At 51.4% G+C, this 23,473-nt stretch overlaps 1 protein-coding gene across 1 annotated transcript in view; it reads left to right on the forward strand.

Annotated features, from left to right (window-relative positions):
• The window catches only part of EFL1 (elongation factor like GTPase 1), a 101,000-nt gene that overhangs the window by 15,079 nt on the left and 62,448 nt on the right, over window positions 1-23,473 (forward strand). The window contains exons 7-14 of the mRNA XM_077774396.1: window positions 678-892; window positions 7,402-7,525; window positions 8,956-9,032; window positions 9,702-9,838; window positions 10,749-10,871; window positions 12,480-12,579; window positions 17,971-18,125; window positions 18,365-18,531. Coding sequence (XP_077630522.1) covers window positions 678-892; window positions 7,402-7,525; window positions 8,956-9,032; window positions 9,702-9,838; window positions 10,749-10,871; window positions 12,480-12,579; window positions 17,971-18,125; window positions 18,365-18,531 — 1,098 coding nt within the window. The remainder of the gene's footprint in view (window positions 1-677; window positions 893-7,401; window positions 7,526-8,955; window positions 9,033-9,701; window positions 9,839-10,748; window positions 10,872-12,479; window positions 12,580-17,970; window positions 18,126-18,364; window positions 18,532-23,473) is intronic.

Consider the following 23,473-nt stretch of genomic DNA (forward strand, 5'->3'; position numbering starts at 1 on the left):
TGAAGCACTGCGCACCGCTTGTCCTGCCTGGAGAGAGAGGTCGCGTGCAGCAGGCGGGGGGCGGCAGCCGGAGGGAATCTGGGGCTTAGGTTGTGCCGAAGCTCATGTGCCCGGCCTGGAGGCTCAGACTGCAGGGTGCCTGGAGGCACCCGGGCCGGTGCCATTTGCTGCCCTGCCGTAAACGGGGGTCAGGCTGGAATGGGGAGGCTGCAGGACTTCTGAGTGAAATGTTCCGTCTTCTCTCTGCGGTAGGAAATAAGGTGACCCGGGAGGGAAAGAGTCGAGGATTGGCGGCCGGACAGGGGGCCTGACAGGGTGGAGAGAAGTCGAGGTGTGAGAACTGGTGAGGGAGTGGGGGCGCAGCCTGTGACTTGGGGTCACGGTTTCCCGAGTCCCTGGTGGTGACGCCAGGCCCGGTGCTGAAGACACGCTGCCGGTCCCACACCCTCATGCTGGCGTGAAATTCTAGTCGCAGAAGTGACCCCTCGGAAGCCTTCCAGTTTAGTCTCCTGGGTTTGGAAGGAGTGGGCCGTGAGTTGATTCAGGCGTACACCTCACCTCCGCCCGTGGGTGCGTCCGAGGGGCCCGAGGGGACTGACGATCTGAGACAGCGCGTCTCCAGCCCTGGCTGTGCGAAGCCTCCAAGTGACGTTGTGCTGTTTCACCATCTCTCCTAGATTAATGCACTCACGGGAACTCTTTTTACTTCTAAAGTCCTAGAAGAAAGAGCAGAGAGAGAGACTGAATCCCAAGTGAATCCAAAGTCTGAACAAGGAGAGCAAGTGTATGACTGGAGCACTGGCCTGGAGGACTCAGACGATTCTCACCTTTACTTCTCTCCAGACCAGGGCAATGTGGTGTTCACGAGCGCGGTGGACGGGTGGGGCTTCGGGTAAGTGTCCCCGCCTCCCGGGATCTCTTCGCGGACTGTATGTAAAACTGATCTTTTCTCTTGGAGAGAATTATTGATTCACATATAGTTGGAAGAAGAGATAGAGCTTTCTTGTACCCTTTACCCAGGACTCCCCGGTGCTGACGTCTTAGGAAACTAGCACAGCATCACGGCCAGGATATTGACGCTGACGTGGGGTGTCACGGCAAAGACCCTTCCTGTCCCCTCGGCACGCACACCTGGTTCCCCGTACCCCCAGCCCCGCCTTCACCCCGGCACTCACTCTTCCATTTTTGTGATTTGTCATTTCGAGGGTATTGTAAAAACAGAAACAAGCATCACGTAACCCCCTCTGTTTCCACTCCGTGTAATCCTCCAGACGCCTAACTAAGTTGTTGTGTGTATCAGTGCTTGGCTCCTTTTTATCGCCTAGCAGCCGTCCGCGGTGTGACCTACCACGGTTGAACTGTTCGCACATTGGAGGACACCTGGCTTTTTTCCAGTTTGGGGCCTTTGTGAGTGAAGCTACTGCATGCGTGCCCGTGTCAGTTTTCCGGAGGCCTGAAGTTTTCATTTCTCTGGGGTGAATGCACGGGAGTGTGTTTGCCAGGTCACGCGGCAGCAGTGTGTGTAGGTTTTAAAGACAGCGTCAAACTGTGGTCCAGAGGGGGCGTACCGTTTTACATCCCCACCAGCAGTGTGAGTGCGCGGCCTGGTTTCTCCACACGTCGCCACCATCTGGTGTGGTCACTTGTAAGCCATTCTGACAAGTGTGTATCGGTACGTTATCGTGGTCCAGATCGCGTTTTCCTGACCGCTAGTCCTGCGGCACGTCGTTTCATGTGCCGATTTGTCACGTGTGTATCTGTGGGTGAGGTGTCTCTTCATGGCCTTTGCTTGTTTTCTAGTTTCCTTCTTTTTAATTGAGGTATAAATGACATATTAGTTTCAAATGTGCAATAGAATGGGTCTCTATCTGGATATGTTGTGAAATGATCACCATGATAAGTGTAGTTAACTCTGTGTAGTTACAGAACAAGACTGTTTTCTTGTGATAGGACTTTTAAGGTTTGCTCTCTTAGCACCTTTAAAATCTGTAGCGCAGGGAGCACCTGGGGGCTTAATCGGTTAAGCGTCCCGACTTTGGCTCAGGTCATGATCTTGCAGTTAGTGGGTTCGAGCCCTACATCAGGCTCTGCTGACAGCTTGGAGCCTGGAGCTGCTTCGGATTCTGTGTCTCCCTCTCTCTGTGCCCCTCCTCTGCTCATGCTCTGTAAAAATAAACATTAAAAAAAATTTCAAATGTTTTTTATCAAGCTGAGGAGTCCCCCTATATTCTGTTTTTCCTCTGAGTCGTTTCTACGAATTGTGTCTTAGATTTTGTCACATGCTTACTCTGTATCAATTAATATGATCCTATGACTTTTCATCTTTAACTTGTTAATATAGTAGATTACAGTGATTGATTTTTTACTATTGAGCCAGTCCTGCATCTTTTTGGAGATTTTAGGTACAAATGATTTGTTTAGAACTCAGTTCTTTTAATAAATTTAAAATTCAAAAGGTACAAAAATATATACGCGGGAGGCCAACGAAAAGCCCCCACCCAGTCCCTTAGCTTTTCATTTCACTTCCCCACAAGAAACTAGTGTGTCTGGCAGCTTGTGGAACATCCTCTGGAGGTTACACATGCACATATGAGCAAGTACATTCACTTTAACAGGTGATGTTTGCACTAGCAGGAGTGCGGAAAGAAGCCAACTAAATTGAGAATGTGTGTATGCTAGATGCTGAGCTGATCACTTTAAATTATTTCATTGAATTCTAGGATGATCATTTTAAATAGATGTTAATATTTATTACCCACAATGGAAAGACATTCAGCAATCATTTGACATCACTCAGCCACTAAGTGGAAGAGCTGATTGACACCACAGTTTATGCCTTCTTCCCGGGGTGCTCCCGTGGGCTCTCATTCCTTGTGAAGACCCCTTCTGCAGACCTACACGCTGGAGCCACGGAATAGCGACTGCAGTTTTCAGTTGCAGTCGGCAGTTCATAGCCTTTCTTAGCCACAACCATGGCTGACGTGTGGAATCAGAAAATCCAAATATAATTAAAGAATTATTACTTTGAGAAAAATGTCTTCACCTTGAATAAGCAGTCGTAGGCCTGCAGTAAAATTCACTCTAGTCGTGGGCCTAATCTTGCCTATCTTGCAGAGATGATAGAACCAGACGTAGCGAGCCAGGTGCAAACAGCCCATCGTGAAACGTGCCGATTGGAAATGGGAAAGAAGAAAGGATCAGAAATGCACCAGAGCGCGTGGCTTGGCAGGGGCCTGGCCGGCGCTGGTTCTTCTGTCCTTTCCATAGGAACTTGCTCTTCACTCCCTTTTGACGGAACGGGTTTTATCTTGGCAGTATGATAAATTCTAATGCCAGGAGTTTTCCTTGTTGGTTTGTCACCGGTCACAGATGCCGTAGTCCACTGGGCGCCTGTGAGGGTCAGAGGAAAATCCAGAGAATGGCCGTGTCATGAGAATAGATACTACAGACCCGCCGAGACTGCACATTTCATACGTGGTTGACGCCTTGGTAGCATCACCTCTTTGGGCCTCAGTTTCCTCATCTGAAAAATAAGAATATTGGGCTCACGTGATTTCTGAAAATTTCTTTGAGCTAAAAAGTATGGTGCTTGATTCAGTCATGTAACCAGTCAGACCCGTCGGTGTCCTGATTCGTAAGCACCTTGCTGGTGAGCCGTGGGGGGTTGGGGGGGGGAGGCTCGCCCTCTTCTTGGAATGAGTTCCATAAATAATTTCAACGTTTTATGCAACTTTTAGTCTAAATCTCAGAAACTGGTGCAAGCCTACTGTGGAAGGAGGAGGGGTGGAGAGAGGCTCAAGCGCATGGAGAGGGTGTCTTCCGTACCCCTCACAACTTTGGACATTGTCACGTGCTCTCTGACAGTGAGCGGACTCCCCTGTGTTAGGCGGGGCCGCGGGTAGACGTCTGTTCATGCCCACCGTTGGCAAGCGGATGTGTCGATTGATAGGAAGCTGCTGGTGGGATGAAGGCACTCGAGCTGCCGGCCTGTAGATGTTCCTCCAGCGTGCCAGCAGGCGACCTCATGGGTCACATAAGGTGGGGAGAGAGCACGTTCCAGAATGGGGAGGATGGCTCTGCGGACTGGCACGGGCGGGCCAGGATGAAGTGTGACTAGAAGCTGAGCCTGGGTGTGCAGCCTCAGCCTGTCCTGTTGACAGATGTGAATCTGGAAGAAGGTTCTGTGCGGAAGCAGGGACACCGACTGGCCTAAGTCAGAATCTGGCTCCGGGTTCAGACAAGCAGAACTGAGGCCCCAGCCCTGCAGGACAGGGACAGGAGAGAAGGGGCAGGGAAAGGCCCTCCCCGAAGCAGTTTCGTGTGTCCTTGGTCACCAGCGTTTTCAGATCCCGTAGTTGAGGTCAACCCAGGGGGCTGCTTGGACACAATAGCGTAGGTGACCCACGAAAGTCACTGTTGGCCGCGCTGCCCTTCAGGAAGCCAGGCGGGAGACTCGTGGGTCCCGGTGTGTCTGCAGGTCTTTCCTGGGCCTTGTTCGAAGGTACTCGGTGCAGGAAGTGAATTAAATAGAATCCAGGAACGGAGAGATTGTCATCGTTGTAAAATGATGACTGACTAATGACAGATGAATAAAAGCACAAAGCAGTGATGGGAGAAGCGTCGACGTTGAGCAGATTTTATGGTGACTCTGGGATGAAGAAGAATGGAGAGGATAAAACCAGGGTGTTGGAGGGTTTCTGTGCGTGGGTGTCACTGAGTGGTGGCCTAGGAGAGGATCGAGGACAGTGGCCCGAGCAGGTGGGCGGCTCTCATGCTATGCTATGCTTTCTGATTCTGGCAGAGGTCTGAGACTGAGGAAGCCTTACGTTGACCACTTTTCAAGTGAAAAACAGGACATGTACCTGACACAGTGTCGTACAAGGTAATATATAGAAGTCTGGGTCCCACAGATCAACTTTTGAAAAAAATCCCAGAAGCACAAACAGAAATCATACTAGAGCTCCCCCTAGTTAGAACAGTTAGGACACTAAATGCATGAAACACCCCACTGAGGAGAGCTGTTTAAAAGAAGGCAATTCCTGGGGCACCTGGGCAGCTGCGTTGCTTGAGTCCAACTCTCGATTTTGGCTTCGGTCATGGTGTTACATCTCCACGTGAGCATGGGGCCTGCTTGTGTCTCTCTTTCCTTCTCCTCTCTCTCTCTCCCCCTCTCTCCATCCCCCTCAAACGATAATAGAAAATAAAGAAAAGAAGGAGATTCCATTAAAAAAACCCAAAGGTTTGCTACATAAAATAGATAAATAGCATAATGGACAGAGGATAAATACCAAAGCTTTGGCTCAATATGTCAATCAAATGTGAGCAAAAAGAAAGCCATTGTAGCAGTTTTGATGAGCAATGCAGAATTTATAGCAAGTTTATTGGGGCATAAGGATCCATTTTACGTGGAGAATGGACACTCTTTATTCGTGAAGGGGTTTATTCTGTACCTGTGACCGTCGCAACCAAGCGCGTGAGGCAGAGATGGAAGTGGAAGTAGAAATGCGTGTGGCTTCGGGAGGATTTTACATCACAGACTGTTAGCAGGGCCAGAGAAGCACAATAATTATCGTACAATAACTACAGTCAGAATTTAAGTGTCCGTGGAGGGGAATGTACAAAAATTGGTCCTATATCAGGCAAAAAAAAATGCAGTTTTGAAAATATTGAAAGTTTGATGTGTTAATCACTCAGTCATTACCTTCAGTTTTAACCACGTAAGAACAGACCCAGCTTGCCAATTTGGTGATCGGAATGTCCTCTTCCTCCGCCGAGGCCCTGACAGGCATCACCATCCCTGGAGAGGGCTCTCGGGTAGAGCTAGGTTGGAGGCTGGGCTGGGACCTGTGGCCGCAGGGGTCTCTCCCTGGGGGTCCCGGAAGGGAGCTGCAAGTGTGCGTGGAGGGCTGCTCCGTGCCTGGCAGACCCAGCTGTTGATGAGTGGAAGGCCGTGGGCAGATCAGGTCCACCGACGTGCGCTCTGTGTCTTGCTCTAGACGTGCTGAACCCCAGGGAGCCGGGGAGGCGCCCCCGGAGCAGGCGCCAGGACAGTGTCTGTTTCTGCTTGGTGGCACGGGACTGCGCAGTCGGCCCCGGGCCTCCTCGTCTGTGGACTCGCCACCGCAGTCCCAGAGGGAGAGCGCCGCTCCTTCCAGCCCTCCGCGGCGGGAAGGCTGTCGGTCTGTGTGGTGAGGCGGGAGTTTATAGAGACGAGGGCTCCCCCTTCAAAAATTAGAGAAGTTATAATGGGGTAGCAATAATAATACATAATGCATGTCTAAAACGTACAATTTATGTATACAATAAATATAAATAAAATAACAATAGAAACTAAAGTTTGGAAAATTCAAATAAAAATTTCAGCTAAACAAATAGCTGTTGGATCAGATGGGAAATAGTTTATAATCGCCAATTGCTTTGAGGTCACGGCCCCTCGAGGCCAACTCTGGAGTGTCAGCGGCCTGTAACTGTAGAATTTGAATTTTGGTTCCCAGTCGGGTGTGTTCTCTCCCTTCGCCCCCAGTGAGTGGGGACACGGGGCATTTGTCTTCAGGTTCTGTGGCGCCTGCGTTTGCTTCTGAGTTGTAGCCCTGATCCTCTAGGTCACTAACCTCCGCCCCTCGGGCCACCTCCTGCTCCCCCCAGGCCTCCGTTGTCGCCTGAGAGCCTCAGCTTCCAGGGTGAGCTTGTGGTTAAGCCCTGGGCTCCGGCTGCTGGCGGCAACGTGAAGACTTGTCCAGAGTGTGTTACCTTTGGACTCCTCGTGCGGCGAGAAACGGCAGGCGTCTTCCGGGATGCTGATACTCTGAGAGTTGGACTTACACCTCACATCAGACAGGCTGTTCCCTGCACAAGAGACCTGTTTCCTAGGCCTCCCATCGGGTGGCACAGACACTGCGTTCGGTGCCCTTGATGGCCCGGGTATTGCCCTCACGTGGCCGCGGAGCAGAGCTGGGGCTAAGTGGCCCTGCTGAGGCCCGAGGAGAGTGGGGTCCTTGTGCGTATGATTTTAATCCAGGATGCTTGGCAGGCTCTGCCACTGTTTCCTTTGCGAGCAACAGGCAGCCTACAGCAGGAGGGCTGAACCAGCGCCGGCCCAGCTGCGGCGGCTCGTGGGGCCCCTGCTCCTCGGGCCTCGTGCTACACAGGCAGAGTTCAGACAGGCCGCGACAGCACAGGAGCATGGCCGCCAGCCGCAGAGGGTCCCTCCGCGTCCCTGGGCGCACTGCCGCTCTTTCCGTACGATGCGGAGCTGCCGGGACCAGCTTGTCACACAGCTAATGTGATTGTGTCCGTGGTGTGTTCACAGCACTCCGGACATGACTCAGAAACACTCAAGTGCTAGCTGCACTCGCACTTGATGATTATTATCAATAACACGAACGCTTGCTTTCCTTCCAGAATCGAGCACTTTGCCAAAATCTACAGTCAAAAAATTGGCATCAAACAGGAAGTTCTCTTGAAAACCTTGTGGGGAGATTATTATATAAATATGAAGGCCAAGAAGATTATGAAGGCTGATCAGGTGATGTGGCACGTGTCCCTCTCGTGTGTCCCTCACATTCTTGCCCTGTCCAGACCTGTGCGGGACCCTCTGCTGTGATTGGTTAACGTGGATCAGGTCACGAGGGGTCTTTTACTGTACACATTTGGTTAAAGCTCATGTGTCTTACTTCCGAGTATTGTTCTTTAAATGCTGGGAACAAGGAAGTGCTTTTTGTTTCTTTCTTTTTCTGAGAGGAGCGAGAATCTCAGACCCTGTGCACTTGAAGATACATGTTTTGCATCGTGCTTCTCTGTGTCCCCTTCACCGTGGGGGAGACCACTGTCTCGGAGCTTGCTGTGCTTCTAGCTCAGCTGAGGCCTTCTCTGGCCGAGCGCTGGTTACCACGTGTGCCGACCGTGCAGGCGGCTGCTCCTTAACCCTTCCTTCTGCAGGCGGAGGTGACGCCAAGTCACAGAGCCTCGAGGGAGACTTTCTTACAGGCCGTGTTACTCTTTTAATGTAAAATTCAGGAGTTGATAAATGTATTCTCATGGAAGAGCACATATGTTCCTTTTAGAAAATGCTTGGGAATATAAAGCCACAAGCAAAAGAAAAAACAGAATAAAACAGAAGCCAACACTGCTAACGCTGTGGTTTTAATTCTTTTCATTCCTGTGGGAGAGAGAGGTTCATCCGTCAGTTGGACTTCTGTTCCTTCTATTGCGTAGCTGGTGTTTTGCTTAAGATCTCACTGTGAACATCTTCCCTTGCGTTTAAAAGCTATTTATAAACAGTGCATTTTAAACAGGGCCCAGTGTGGTGAGGTGCGCTGAGTCCGAGTCTGTGGCTGAATCTCAGCTCCGTCGCCTTCCAGCACTGTGGCCTCTGTCTCCGTTCTTTCATCTGTGAAATGGGGACTGTAGTTCTCGCCTCCTCCAGCAAGGGGGCATCCGTTTACGCCCCGTCTCCTGTGGGTGTGAGGGTGTCCTTCTCAAGGTGCTCTCGCCATTATTTTGCATGGACTTTGGTAAGAGAAACAGCAGTTTTTTGTTTTTCTAATATCCTCTTCCTTGACGTTGAGTGTTTTCCGTGTTTAAGAACATTGTTTGGAAGAAGCCTGCGGAAGGGACCTGTACACGCAGAGTGAATGAATGTTCAGCCGTTGGCGTGGGTATAGTGTACCCCCTGATGCCGGGGCCCCTGGGGGGGGGGGGGGGGCCGCGGGGGGGGGGGGNAGCCGGTCACATCGTTTGTCAAGTCCCTGGTTTCCAGAGGAAAAGAACAGTGGTTGTTACTGACTGCAGGTTATTGGCTGTTTAGTGCATATTTATAACTGTTTCCCACCACTTTACTGCTAAGTAAACATTTTCTAGTAGAAATAAGACACTTGAATCAAACATGTCAAGAATGAATCCGTAAGCTACCTGTTGAATATTAGGAAACTTAAGTGCGTGTATTCTCTTTTACAGGCAAAAGGAAAGAAGCCTTTGTTTGTACAGTTGATCCTGGAAAATATATGGAGTTTGTATGATGCGGTCTTGAAAAGGTAAGACTGCCATTGCGCTGTGTGTCTGGGCGCTATAATTTGCCTCCCTTCCAATTTGATGGGTGTCGCTTCACAAAGCTGGGCTGGACTGAGCAAGTAAACGGAGCCTTCACAGATGGGCTGGTCCTGGGGCTCAGAAACAGCGTACAGGGGTGTGTGACGCAGGTAAAGGTGGCGAAAGGGACTGAGGACCAGTCTGTGCTTCTGGAAAGCTGAGACAGGAGACAGAAGGGTGGAGGGAAGCATTGGACCTTTGTACAAACACAGCTTAAAATAAAATCATATTTGTAGTAGAAAGGGTGTTTGACATCTAGGATCATTCACGGGGAACTTGGGAACAGACTCTCCTGATACAAGTGGGAAAAAAGGTTTGCTTTAGCGAATCTCCGTCAGGCGTTATCCAGAGTTGGAATTGTGCCTTCCAGCACTCGTACATAAACTGCCTCTCCAGTCACCGTAGCTCGCGTAGGGGGCTGGGCTGGGGCTCCCAGGAGCTCTGGAGAGGGGGCCGTTGGAAGGGACGGAGTAGAGACCGAGCCGTCCTCTGCTGCGGCTGGGGCCTCTTTGGGCGTGCCTGGCTTCCTGCGCAGGAGCGTGTAGAGAATGTGGGGTGCCCTCTCTCTGCCCTTCATGTCTGTTGCCACCTCCCCACTTGTCTGTTTCCTACAGGGACAAAGAAAAAATTGATAAGATAGTGACGTCTTTAGGATTGAAGATTGGAGCCCGGGAGGCACGACACTCAGACCCTAAAGTTCAGGTCAATGCCATCTGCAGCCAGTGGCTGCCTATTTCCCACGCCGTGCTCGGTATCCTTTGTCCTGATGGTTTCAGTGAAATAACAGTTCTGACAAAACGGGGAGACACATGTTACTGGCAAACAGGAAATCCTCTGGAAGTAACATGTTTCAATCCAAAGTAAGTCTTCTGTGGTTATTTAGTATTCCTCCAGGAAGCTGTATTTAAAGCTTTTAAAAATGAATGTTTTAATACTAAATCCTAGTCTTACAAATACCAGTTCAAATGAATATTCTTTCAGGAAGACGTATCTTTTTATTTTTGTTCAGTAGTCTGTAAAAATAAAAAACATTATTAAGATTTACGTATAACTAGATAGTTCAGATGCTTTTGTCAGATCAGTATTTCATTTTAGTTCCATATTTTCGTAGATATTTCCTGTCATGTTAGTGATTCCGGGAAGACTTGGTTTGAGACATACTAACTAAAGTAATTTTATAGATGACTTTAAACTGTCAACTTTCCATTGATCCGTGTGTCCCAAGGGGTCCCCGTGCGGCGGGCCGGGGGTGCAGGGTCCTGGGCGTGGGCCCAGAGCTGGGATGGATTCGCAGCTGCGGGGACACTGGCTCGTGGAGGGGACTCTCTTGTGTCATAGCTGGTGGCTCATGGTTGTTTCATGAAAGTTTGTGTGCACGTGAAAACATTTTTAGACCAAGGCAGCCGAGCTCCTGAGCTCTGTCCTCACTTGGTCTGTGGGCCGTGAGTGTATTAGAATGTCTGTCTCCGGAGTCCTTCCTGGGCTTGAGAGAGGCCATGAACCCCCTGAATGTGGGTCTGTACTTTGAGACGTGATGTTTTACAACTTGGGCGTTTTCTGCGTGGCTGTCCACGGCTGCCTCGTGCTCGGTGCGAACTGCGCCCCTGGGCCTGGGTGGAGGGCGCCTGTTCATGCTTGTGAGTCTTAACAGCAGACTTCAGGGATGGTGTGCCAGAAACTTCCCAGCCCCCTGGACATTACGGCCGAGAGGGTGGAGAAGCTGATGTGCACGGGGTCACAGACGTTTGACTCTCTTCCACCAGAAACCCAGGCCCTGAAAGCAGGTGAGCTGAAGGTGGACACGGCCGGGGCCGCGTTTTCAATCTTCCTAAGTCCAGACTGCTCTAGACCGGTTTGCCACGTGGCCAGTTCCAGGGACAGTTCCACAAAGGCCGTTGCCACGGCCGTTTTGTGCTCTGGGCTGGGAGAGCAGAGGCGCTGAGACTCCTCCCTTCTGCCCCCGTCTCGTCTCAGGATCTCCTGGTGACCCTGCCTCCCGGCCCCTGACAGACGGCAGCGTGTCCCCACCGTGGCTGGGTCCCTGGGGCCGTGGAAGGGGTTTCGCGGCTGGGCCCCTCGTTGGTCCCCGCAGGAGGGGAGCCGCCCGTCCCGGGCCCTGTCAGGCTCCATGGCAGGCAGCTGCCCGGACTCGCGGCCTCCGCCTTCCCTCCCGCCCGTTGAGTGTGCAGCCTCCAGCCCCCAGCCTCCCCGCCGCTGTTCTCGGGGCCACCGTTGAGTCTCCTTGTTGTCATCTCACTCGAAACACCACGAGCGTTTGACAGAGCAGGTCACTCCTTCCTCCGTGAGACACTGTCTCCTCGTGACTTCCTGGCGTCCCGGCTTCCGCTCTGCTCCCTGTCTCCGTGGCCGCCCATTCTTCGTGTCCTTCCGGCTGCTCTCTCTCTCCCTGACTTTTCCAGGGTGGGACGCCATCTGTTCCTCCCCGGGGTCGCTCTCCTGGTGGTGTCGTCCGCCTCAGGGCTGTTGGTGACGGCAGCACGCTCGTCATTGCCACCTGGGCACCTGCAGCGCACGTCTGCCCCCCCGCCCGGCGCCGACCCTGATGGCACCCCGCTGCCCCTGCCCTNCCTCACCCTGCGCCCCGTTCTCCCGGGCCCGGGCACACCACCCTGCCCCTCACAGCTGCGCCCGGTGCCCCTGGCGACACGCCTGGTGTGTGTTCACTTCTGGCTTCCTGTAGCTTTGTTCTTGCTTGAATTTTACACTCGAGTTCTTTCACTTACGTACACATTATTTTGGTGTGGGGTGATTTTTTTTAAATTACTAATNGCTCATGCACTCTCAAAATAAACATAAGCATTAAAAAAATGACTAATCAGTGGTTTTATACCTCCAGAAGGTAAAGAAAAATGTCAATATGTTGATATGAAATTGTGTTAGGTTGTATAGATTCGGGGGAAATTAACAGCGTTATAATATTGAGTCTTTATTTCTAAATATGTTGTTACTGCCACGATAAAATATTTTCACCCATCTTCTCATTTGTATAACTTTTATGTATTTTATTAACGAGTTGCCTTGTTGACTGTTGACATGAGGTAACACTTACCAGGTCGGGGAAGAAGTTATGAGACTTAGGAGGCAGGGGGCGGGGGTTGCTAGCTTTGGCTCTGTGTGGGGAAGGGGTTCCCCTGTCCCCACCGACTCTGTTCCTGGCTCCTGTCTTTCCCTGTTTCTGCCATTGGGGCTTGCTCTCCTACTATTCGTACCGGTGTCATACTTTTCTAAATAGAATTTTTATCGTAGTTGTAAAAGATTGTAGGCGGCTTGTGTATTTAGATGACACCATATTCTAAATGTCTTGTTTTTTAGAAGTCTGTCTTTTTGATGACGGGAAAAAATAGTGACAGTTTCACTTCTTGTTTGTTTAGCTTTCATGAAGTGTGGGAGTGAAGACACTGCCCCAGTTATTATCTTTGTTTCCAAAATGTTTGCAGTTGATGCCAAGGCTTTGCCGCAGAATAAGCCCAGGTAAGGGGGAGAGGGGTCCCCTGCANCCCGGGACTGCGCTGCCACCCCCGAGGACAGGTGCAGTGTGCGCCTGCCGTAGCTTTTCCCACGGTGAAGTCAGCTCTGGGACAGTTGGTGTGAATCGATGTAGATTTGAAAGAGAACAGTGGCTATCATGGCCACAGTTAATTTCCCTGGAGCATCCGGCGGGTTCTCTGAGCCTGGCTGGCGGCCTCCGTGGAGACTTAGAAGCGCGTGGGCACCTCTGCCCGTCTGTGTCGTGTGGGGCGTTGGCGCCTCCAGAGTCCCGCGTCTCGGGGAGTCTGCTCTACTTCATCCGTGTGTATCCCCTCCTTCCCGGCCCCGCTCTCCCGCACCCCGTGGTTCAGTTCCAACCTGTGCTTGTGGGCGGCGGGTGGGGGGGTTACTGCAGCCTCCCGGCCGGCACCCCTGCCCTGGGTCCATCCTGCCGCCATGTGGTGTTGGCATCGGGAGTGAAAGCCTGTCGTGGCTGCCTACGCTCCTCTTGCGTAGGGCCCACACCTACCCTGGCCATTCCTTACAGGCATTTTTCCAGGAACCTGGGACATAATACAAATGTTACTTCTTAAGAACTTCGAGTGTGTCCAGGAGCATCTTAAGTCTTACTCTCGTGTCTCATAAATAGTGACGACACTCTCTCTACCCACCGGTTCCACGCACTGAGCTCTTACGGTCCTCGCGCCTCACCCTGATGGGCCCTTCAGACCGGACATCAACTCTCCAGTGGGAGAATTTAGTGTTTCTGTTTCACCTGTGAGGAAAGTAAGGTGCCTTAACAAGGTTGAGTTCCATGCTCAAGGTCACGGAGCTGGAAGGAGGCCACAGCGGTGTCTGAGTGCAGGTGTGTCAGGCTTTAAAGTCTACGGCCTTTCCCTTCCCTGCGTGGAGCCTGGCCTGACTCATCCACTGTGGCTGTTCTTTCTTTCCAAGAATTTACATTTAAAAAAGTTTTTTTAATGTTTATTTATAATAGAGAGTAAACGCACAAGCAAGAGATAGTGTGCAAGCAGGCGAGGGGCAGGGAGAGAGAAACAGACAATCTGAAGCAGCTCCATGCTCCATGCTGTCAGCACAGAGCCCGATGCGGGGCTCGAACTCCCTAGCAGTGAGATCATGACCTGAGCTGAAGTCAGACGCTTAACCGACTGAGCCCCCCAGGGGCCCCTCAAGCATTTACATTTGACCTTAGCCTTCCTTTAACTTTGAAAACGCTGCTGTAGTTGAATATTGAACCAAAGGCAGTGGCGAGTGTGAGCTGTGACTGTCCCCCTCCACACACTCTCTGCACGGGGAACAGGCCCCGCGGGACCTCTCGTGGAGCCGCCCCAGGATGGCGCTCCTCGGCCTCACTTCAGGGTTGAGTCATGGCCACCGGGTCTGCTGGTGTCTTCAGCCTCATCTCCTTCCCTCCAGCGGAGAGAGTTTGTCAGGGGAGAAAAGGCGGTTCTCAGGAAGGTTGACCTTAATCCAGGGAGTAGGCGGTCCTTTTCACGTGGTCTACGGTAAATTGGCATGACTTTGTGTATCACGCGCGTGACACGTCCGTGCTTGCCGGTCCGGCCTGGGTGAGAGGCCAGGGCTGTGGTTCCGTTGTCACGAGCAGACACTGGCTCTGAGAGCCCGCAGCGCGTCAGCCAGTCCCCCGCCCACGCACGTGAGGCCTCCTCAGCGAGCGGGGACAGCGTGGTCCTTCTGATCTCAACTGTGGTAACGCCTCCTGCCTCCCGGCCTGGTTCTTGATCCCTTCACCATGGAGTGTTACCCTCCGGCTGTCTTTATAACCTTTGTCAGTGAGAACTTCCAGAATCTTCTCTCGAGCCGTCTTCCTTCCATTGCACTTTGGCGTCTGTCTAGCGCGGGTCCGTCCCCAGGGCCCCGGCACTGCCCCACGCGCTCGAGGGTGCTTAGCCGCTCCGGGCTCTGCCTTCTGAGCCCTTGCCTGCATCCCAGTCCCTCTGTGGCCGGGCCACGCGCCACCGCGCCTCCTGTCCGCCCGGCCCCACGGCTGCTCTTCTGCGAGCTGGCTTTCTCGCACAGCACGTCGGCCTCCTGAGCTTCCTCGGAGCCGGTGCGCGTTTGCACGTCTCCTTCTGTCTGCACCCTGCTCCTCCTCCCGAGAGAGACGCCCCTGGGAGAGCAGGCCCACCAGCTCCCCTTCCTCACTCGCTGCTCCCTCGTCCCATAAGTCCCTTTTCTTTGTAGCAGAGAGCACCTGCAAGCCCGAGAAGCCCACTTAAACTTCTGTCCTTCATTTGATTCTTACCAGGGTTGTGCTTCAGGGCCAGTTTCTTGTCTGCGTTTTTTCAGTTCTTCCCTGGTGGCGTTGGTTTGGGCCCCAAAACACAGTTAGTGGCTTCTTTCACTATTTGTGCAGCCGGTGAGCGGCCCAGGCCAGTGTGGTGAGCGGGAAGGAGCGGGTTGCTGGGCACGCTTAGGGCAGCTGCTGCTCCTCGGCTTCTCACCGAGTGTTCTGGAAAGTTCCACCTAGTGTGGCTTTTCAGCCTTCACCCCTACATCTAGGCCGGCAGCCATCCAGCCTGCAGGCCCTTTTAGATTCTGGGCCTTTGTTTTTGCTCTTCTCAGCGGTGGTCTGCCACAAGTCCTTACTAATACGCAAGGGGCTCACGTGCCTGCTCAGGAACACTTACTGGGAGGTTTTCAGGCAGCTCCTCTCCCCCTGAATCTCCGAGTCTGCTGCTTTGGCTCTCTTCCTGAGAGCCAGCTCCCTCTGTGACAAGATGCTGTCCTCACACAGAAGCTGCTCTTCTCTGCCTGTCGCTTGGCGTCCCCTCAGCTGCAGTGGCTTCCGTCCTGTCCGCCAACACCCCCCCGCCCCCCACCTTGACCGGTGTCACAGAGGCCAGAGTAGGAGCATTCTGCTTGGAATCCGGAGGATGGATGGGTTTGTGCTGCTCCCCCCTGCCCTCAGTTCACCTCCCCAGCCTTCCGGTTAACATACTCACCTTCGTTTTCCTCCATCTCGCTCTTCGTAACTGCGGTCCCTTCAGCAAGTGTCAGCCAGTTAGTTCAGCCGTAGCCCAAATTACTCCTCATCCACAGTGGTTCCTGGGCTGGTAGAACTCGGTTTCCTTGCAGGTAAATTCGTCTTTGTTCACAGCACATGCTGGGTATGCACAGGGCGCTGAGTGCAGTCCGTGCTGACTTCTGTCTGTCTGCTCCTTCCCTGCACCGCCAGTCCCGGCCACGGCAGGGCCGGACACGGATCCCGTGTCCCTGGACGGGCGGGTACATGCAGATGGCAGCAAGCATCCACACGTTTGGTGCGAACTTGATAAATATCACTGCTAATGTATTCCAGACCATGTTGTGAATTTAGGCGGAATGAGGATGTAATTTATGTGAATGAATGTGTCTTTCAAACTGGAGCTAAAATCGTTTATTTAATGTGGTGACGATTTTATCATCTTTAATTCCATCTGAACGGGAGACATCCTGACAATAACTTGAGCATGGGGGTTGGAGTCCAATCTGGATTTGAACTTGGGCTCCTCCGTCTGTTTTCTGTGGGGCTCTGCGTCAGGTTACTGAAATCTCCCAAGCTTCTGCTTTATCATCTGTAAACTGGAGATGATAGTGTGGGTTTCATTTAACTGTTGTGATCAATACGCGCTGTCGTACGTGTGCAGGGAGTAAGACGATGTGGAGATCCTAGAGATAAGCCCAGTGAAACAGACCGTTTCTCTTCACGTGCAGACAGGTGTCTCATAGTTTTTCCCTCCCTGTTCTAATGATAAGGTTATATCCTGCATTTCTGCTTCAACTCAGGTATTCTTGTAGGAGGTTTTAGCAAGAGTCTAGAAACACAGTAAGTCATCGTGGAGCTGACCAGAGGAACAGCTGGACGTTGTGGGCTGGGACGGGGGCGTGGGCCGGCTGCTGGGAGGAAGGGGGAAGGGATTTAGTGGACGTTGCTCCAGAGCACAGGACGCAACCGTGGCTGGAAATTGCAAGGAAGCAGATTCCATTCTGTACTCGAAAGGGCTTCTAACACGGAGCTCCCAGGAATGGGGAGCTGGTCTCTTGAGGGGGAGCGAACGCCTCCAGCACCAGGGGTTCTGGCTGCCCTGTGACAGCTGCCCACGCTGCTCTCAGTCGCTCATGTTTTTGTGTCCCAGACACAGCCCCACAGGGACACGGGTCTCTGCACGGGGGGGGCAGCTCCCAGAACCCAATGCGTCCATTCTGAGGGGCAGGCGCCGGGGGAGCTAGAACGAGTGCCCAGTCCTGGTGCGAGACCGTGTCTAGCAGGTGGGAGTCTTTCCACACAGCCCTGGACAGTGAGTGGCGTGAGTGGACCCCTTTCAGGGTTGCCCGTGAGGTCCGATACAGGAGGAGGTTTTAGGCCCTGGCCTCGCAGCTCGGAGAGTAAGTGCCCGTGTAGAACGCACGTGAACGGTGCACTTTCGGAAGGGGTATTGTGCACCTGCTTGCTTTCTACCTTCCAAGCTGAGACTCCTAAACAGCCCATTCTTACTCCACTTAGCACTCCCCTTTCATAAAGATTCTCTCTGTGGCCTGACAGACATGAGGAGGAGTCTTTAGGGAAACAGCTTATCCCCCTCCCCTCCCCCAACAGCCACACAGCCACACACTGCCTTTCTGTGGTGGTACTTGGGTCTAGCACAGTGGCTCATAATCACAATTTGATCTTTTAGTCCAGCTGAATCTGTAGAGATCAGCCTGACCTTTAACCCTTCCTTTTGGACCCAGGTTCTTTGTGAACATATATTCTTATGTACTTGTGGGGAAAACCTCAGTTTTTTTTATATTTGTTTATTTTTGAGAGAAAGAGAGTGCATGAATTGGGGAGGGGCAGTGAGAGAGGGAGACACAGAATCTTAAGCAGGTTCCAGGCTCTGCACCAACAGCAGAGAGCCTGATGTGGGGCTCGAACTCATGAGCCACAAGGTCATGACCTGAGCCAGTTGGAGGTTCAATGGACTGAGCCACATAGGTGCCCCAAACCTCAGTTTCTTTGTAAGGTCTATGTTTGCTTCTCAGCAGGGGTGTTCTGAGCCTTGGTATCTGCCTCTCGTTTCCTGCCTATCCCTGCCGTTAGCCTCATCCAGAAGGAATGTGGGCACTAGAGAAAGTCTCTGTCCTGTTGTGGGTGGCTGTGTGTGGGGCCGTGGACTCTTGCATGTCTGTTCGGAAGCTCAGAGTAGCCCACACAGCATCCTGGAGGAGGCATTGCTCTCCCTGGGGGGAGAACTCCCAGAGACTCTGCCTAGAAGGGGCCTGGGACCCTCACCGTCTGTCCAGCTGCACTGATCGTTGCCCTTTCCCCGCTCGGACGAATGGAGAGGGGCTTGATGTTGCAGGTGTTAACTTGTCTGTGACCTCCCGTAGACCCCTCACGCAAGAAGAAATTGCGCAGAGACGTGAGCGCGCAAGACAGAGGCACGCGGAGAAGCTCGCGGCGGCGACGCAGGGCCAGGCACCTGTGGGGCCCCCGGAAGACGGGGGTGCCCTGGAAACAAGTCCACAGGGAGAAGAGACAAAAGGTACACCTGTCCCTAAATAGGCTTGGTGCGAAATGGGTGTTTTTTAACTTAACTCAAGACGCTCATCCCCCAGCCCTTGAGCTTGGCTTTAACTATAGCTTAATCAGTATTCTGTCATTCTTGGTGTTTCTTTCCTGGAACTGGGCCAACTCCCTCCTACTCACTATCCGTGTTGTTTCTAGGCAGTTCCTGGATTGGAGGGAGCACCCTTGGCACTCACTGTCCTTTGTTTCTGGCAGGTGATGAGCATCAGGTGGAGAGTCAGACCCTCAAACCTCTGCCCGAAGAAGGAGACAACCACGAGTCTTTTATTGCTTTTGCTCGAGTGTTCAGTGGTGTGGCTCGAAGAGGAAAGAAAATGTTTGTCTTGGGGCCCAAATACAGTCCTGTTGAGTTTTTGCGGCGGGTAAGAATTGGGAATAAAACTACTGTAGATTTCTTTCTTTTTTTTTTTTTAAGTTACTCATTTTGAGAAAGAGAGAGTGTGTGAGCCAGAGCGGCAGAGAGAGGGAGTGTGAGGAGCCCAATGTGGGGCTTGAACTCATGAACCGTGAGATCATGAGCTGAAATCAAAGAGTCAGACACTTAACTGACCAAGCCACCCAGGCGCCCCCAAACATTAGTNGTGAGCCAGAGCGGCAGAGAGAAGGACAGTGAGGAGCCCAATGTGGGGCTTGAACTCATGAACCGTGAAATCATGAGCTGAAATCAAAGAGTCAGACACTTAACTGACCAAGCCACCCAGGCGCCCCCAAACATTAGTATATTGTTTCAAGGTTCTTAAATGTTTCCATAGTGGTTGAGATTTCCTCCTTGGTAGATTTATTTGATCTCTTGAAAGGCACAATCAGATGAATCCATGTATCTCCTCTTACGTTGCTGTGGTGACAGTTGGTAAATCTGTCCCAGTATCATTTGGAAAACTAAAGCGGTGCATGAACTCAGTGTTCAGGCCTTCCTTAATTGTAAGGTTCGCCCGGGCCGGACAGAGGGCTGTCGTGCTGGAACTGCAGCAAGGGTAGGTCTTCAGGAAGTATGGAGATCCGGAAGCCGGGTGGTGCAGGCCCAGGGGAGGGGCAGTGAGCAGGTGGCGGCCGCAGGTGCGTGGCAGGTGGAGCCCAGAAGTTGACCAGGAAGGTCTGTAAGCAGGTGACCAGCCGGCGTCCAATTACGTACACCTGAGCCAAAGGGCAAATAAACCCCCGGACTCGAGCAACCTCCGATCATATTTGGACATAAGCAGAGTCTATACGTAGTAGTTAAATCACTAAGGTCACAGGATGGTGAAGAGGCCAGAGGTGCAGGGAGTGAGTCAGGATCCGCAGGAAGCGGCGAGAGTGTGTAAGAGTCACTGCACCTCGAGCAGAGGAGCACAGGGCCGCCTCCCTGCAGGGGAAGCTGCTGCTTTCGGCCATTGGGGGAGGGGTGTCCTGCCGTCGACTTCCCGTGCCTTGAAGGCTTTATTCCATCAGTTTAGCTGTTTAATCCTTGGCAATGACTGCTGAGTGGCAGCTGAGCGGCCCTTGGCAGGCTGTGACACGTCGTGCTTTGGCGAGAGGGAGCCCAGCAGCCAACGTGGGGACAGGGGGCCGAAGGCGCTGTGATGGCTGTTCACAGACCCATTCGTGGTTGCCTTGACCTCCTGGGTTAGACGTAGTTCATGGTTGGTTATTTATGAAAGTCAAGTAGTGGCCCATTTTTTTCCTTCTTTGTTTTCTACACTGTCAAGAGGAGTAAGAAATTGTTACTTAACACAGCACTGATTTATTGGGTGTTACAAATTCCACGAGCACTCCAATTTATCTCCTCTGTGGAGTGCTACCTGCTCTCTTGGGGCTGGAGGCTGAGATTCACTCCCCCTGTGTCACCACTCAAGACGCGGTGACGGAATGAGTTGACGGCATGGGTGACTCCGTACCCCAGTAGCTGGAGCCCCAGAAAATCCAGTTCCCACCTACTTTTCAAACAGTATGAAAGATACTGCACAGCCTGGAGATAAACCTTAGCTGGAGTTGTGCTTCTCTCCACAAGGTAGTCTGCCGGTTACAGACTCACAGACGTAGCAAGGTAAAGAGGACACACCCAGTCATCCGGACGTCCCATGGATCCTGAGTCCACGGCAAAGTGCGGGTCACACTGGGTTCTCGGAGGCTTAGCTGGGAAAGCATCTGCCCCCAAGTTGACTCGGGTTGTTGGCTGAGTCACATCTTGGTACCTGAAGGGCCGAGGCCTCCTGGCCACTGGCTGCCCTCAGCGCCCAGAAGCTGCCGGCAGTTTCCTGTCGTTTGGCCTCTCCCAGCTCCGAGGTGCTCCTTCAGGCTGGCGTGGGGAGCCTGGGCTGAGCTTACTACCAAGACAGTCTTGTGTGATGTTCTGTGTTCGTGAGAGAAACCTCCCACTGCCTTTGCCAAGTGCTGTTGGCGAGGAGCGGGCCACGGGCCCCTCAAACCCAGGGGAGGGGGTTACGCGAAGGCATGAACACCAGGAGGCCAGAGTCACAGGGACACCAGCGTAGTCTGTCTGCTGCTCTCCTGCTTTTGTCTCGTAGTTTTACGACCTGCATATGCACTGAGAAAAGTCCCTTGTTTTTGAACTTTGTGTAAATGGAATCTGTCTCTAGGTATTCTTCAGCTCACGTTTTTTTACCTAACATTGTAGTGAATTTGTGTGGACGCCTATTCCTGTACTTCATTCCGTGGTCGCTGCTGCACAGTATTTCATTATGTAGACAACCATTTTATGTTTCCCTTTCCCAGTTGCTGTGCGTTTGGGCTGCTTTCATACGTTCACATTTTGCTCATCTAAACAGTGCTGCCTTCAATATTTTTGTACATATTCCTTATGTGCATTTGCAAGACATTCTAGGTAATACACCCTGAGAGGGGCCCTCTGGGTAATGAGTATGTGCATCTCCAGCGACCTGGTGAGTTCCAGGTTGTCCTTCAGGGTAGCTCTGACTACGCACCCAGCAGGCAAGTCAACACTCCGGCTCCTCGTCCTCGCCAAAATGTGCTGTCGTCAGGGTCTTAATTTTTGCCAGGCAGATGCATATGACCTGGCCTGTTCAAGAGGTTTTAATTTACGTTTCTTTATTACCCTTTTAATATGTTTATTGGTCATTCATGCCTTTTCCTGTGGGGATATCTTTGGGTCATGTGCCTATTTTTCACTTGTGCTATATATTTTTTAATACTGGTTTTTAGATGTTCTTTGTAGAAGCTGAATGCTAATTTCTTGCCAGTTCTAAGTTTTGCAGATTTCGTCTCCAGTTTGGGACTTGTCACACTTTCTATTAGTACCTTTTAATGTAAAGAAGTTCTTAATTTTAATGTGGTTGAATTCATCAGTCTTTTCCGTTATGAGTTTTTCTTTTTGTATCTTGTTTAAGGAAATTAAAATTATGACCACACCGAAGACCACATTTTTGCCTGTGTTTCCTTCTAAGGTTTAATGTTTTGCCTTTCGTGTTTAAGTATCTAATTCAGTATTTATATATGGTGTGAGGAAGGGATCTGATGTTGCTTTTGTCCCCATACAAACACCAGGTTTCCGAGTAGAGTTCAGTGAATGGTCCATCTCTGCCCACTGCTCTGTCATCTCTGTCCTAAGTCACATTTCCTCTGTGCATTGGTCTGCTTCTGGACTCACTTCATTTCGTCTGTTCGTCTGTCACTGTCTGTGCTGAGTGCTGACTTCACTTCTAAATGTTTTGATATCTCAAAGGCCATGCCCTCTACTGTGGCTCTGTGAGTGCCTTGCTCATTGCTCACTCTTCTCTTCCCTGTAAAGTGTATGGTCAGCTTGTCAGGTTCCGTGAAAAGCTCCTTTGAGAGACTGATGCTTTAAATCAGTACGTGAACTTGGCACAAATCAACATTCTGTAGTATAGATCTGTCTATGACTCTATTAGGCATAATAGTCTACCTGTTTATTTAGGTTATTTTAAATGTTTTTCAGTAAAGTTTTATCATTTTCTCCTTAAAGACATTTAATCACTTTTGTTAGACTCATTCCTAGCTATCTTATATTTTGTTGCTGTTCTAAAAGTTACTGTTTAAAAACTGTATTTTTTCTCTTGCTGACGTAGGACAGCTAACTTTTGTGTAAGGATCTTGAGTCTAGGCACCTTGCTTCCGTGTCTTACTAATTACCATTTATCTGTAGCTTGTTCTGAGCGGGTGATCATATTGTCTGTAGATAATTTTCTCTCTTCCTATTTAATTCTGTTTTTTTATTTCTTCCCAGTCTGTCTTTGGAGCTGTGCTGCAGGGCTGTCACTGAATCAGAACGTGCACATTTAAGTGTAGCAGGTGCCCAAAAGCCCCACATTTTCACAGGGTTTCCAAGTTCACCGTAATGCAAGAGCTTCTCCCTCCTCTGAGTGTCTGTGAATTTACGTGTCTCAATTTACTTGCCTGTAGCGCTTTTGTGTCACTCCCTCCGTGTGTGAGGTCAGTTATCTCTGTGTATGCTGTAAGGCAGCGTTTTTTCTCTTCTGAGACAGCAGTAGTGTGGTGCCTTGGGCCCGGGGACACCAAGATAAGTTGGGTGATTGGAAGACTTTCAGGGTGCTTGCATTTATATGGAGGGTGCTGAAAGATACTGTCTTGAATACTGAGTAATTCTTGACGAAACCTAAGACCAAATATGCTGCAAGGTGAGCCCATCTGTTACCCCGGCAGCGTGTTTTTGCTGTGTTTGAGCTCTTCTCCTCGTCCGTGCCCCCCAGTGTCTCACAGCCTTCCAGGTTAACCGCAGAGCCTGTAGCAGCCATGTCTGGCCATTTTCATGGTGTTTATCACTGACTGCTCTTCCAGTTAGTCATTTTTATGTGCAACTCAGCACCAGCACCTACTCGTGTATAACTCAGCGCCAGCACCTGCTCCTGTGTAACTCGGTGCCAACAATTGCTCGCGTGTAATTCAGCGCCAGCACCTGCTCGTGTGTTAACTTAGCACCAGCACCTGCTGGTGTGTAACTGGGCACCAGCACCTGCTGGTGTGTAACTCAGCACCAGCACCTGCTCTTGCTGAGTGCTTGAAGAGCATTATAGTAAGATTAAAACAATTTTTTAAAATTGTTTAAAGTTTATATTATTTTTGAGAGACAGAGAGAGAGACAGAGCATGAGTCAGGGAGGGGCAGAGAGAGAGGGAGACACAGACTCTGAAGCAGCTCCTTCTGTGCTGACAGCTCAGAGCCTGACCTGGGGCTCAAACTCATGAACCAGCACCTGCTGGTTCCGTAAGATCATGAACCGTGAGATCATGACCTGAGCCGAGGTGGGACCCTTAACCGACCGAGCCCCAGGCTCCCCAAGGTTACCACAATTCTAAGAGCTGACACTAG

Source organism: Crocuta crocuta, unplaced genomic scaffold (genome assembly GCF_008692635.1).
Source record: "Crocuta crocuta isolate KB4526 unplaced genomic scaffold, BGI_CrCroc_1.0 scaffold7, whole genome shotgun sequence".
Taxonomy (NCBI): Eukaryota; Metazoa; Chordata; class Mammalia; order Carnivora; family Hyaenidae; genus Crocuta; species Crocuta crocuta.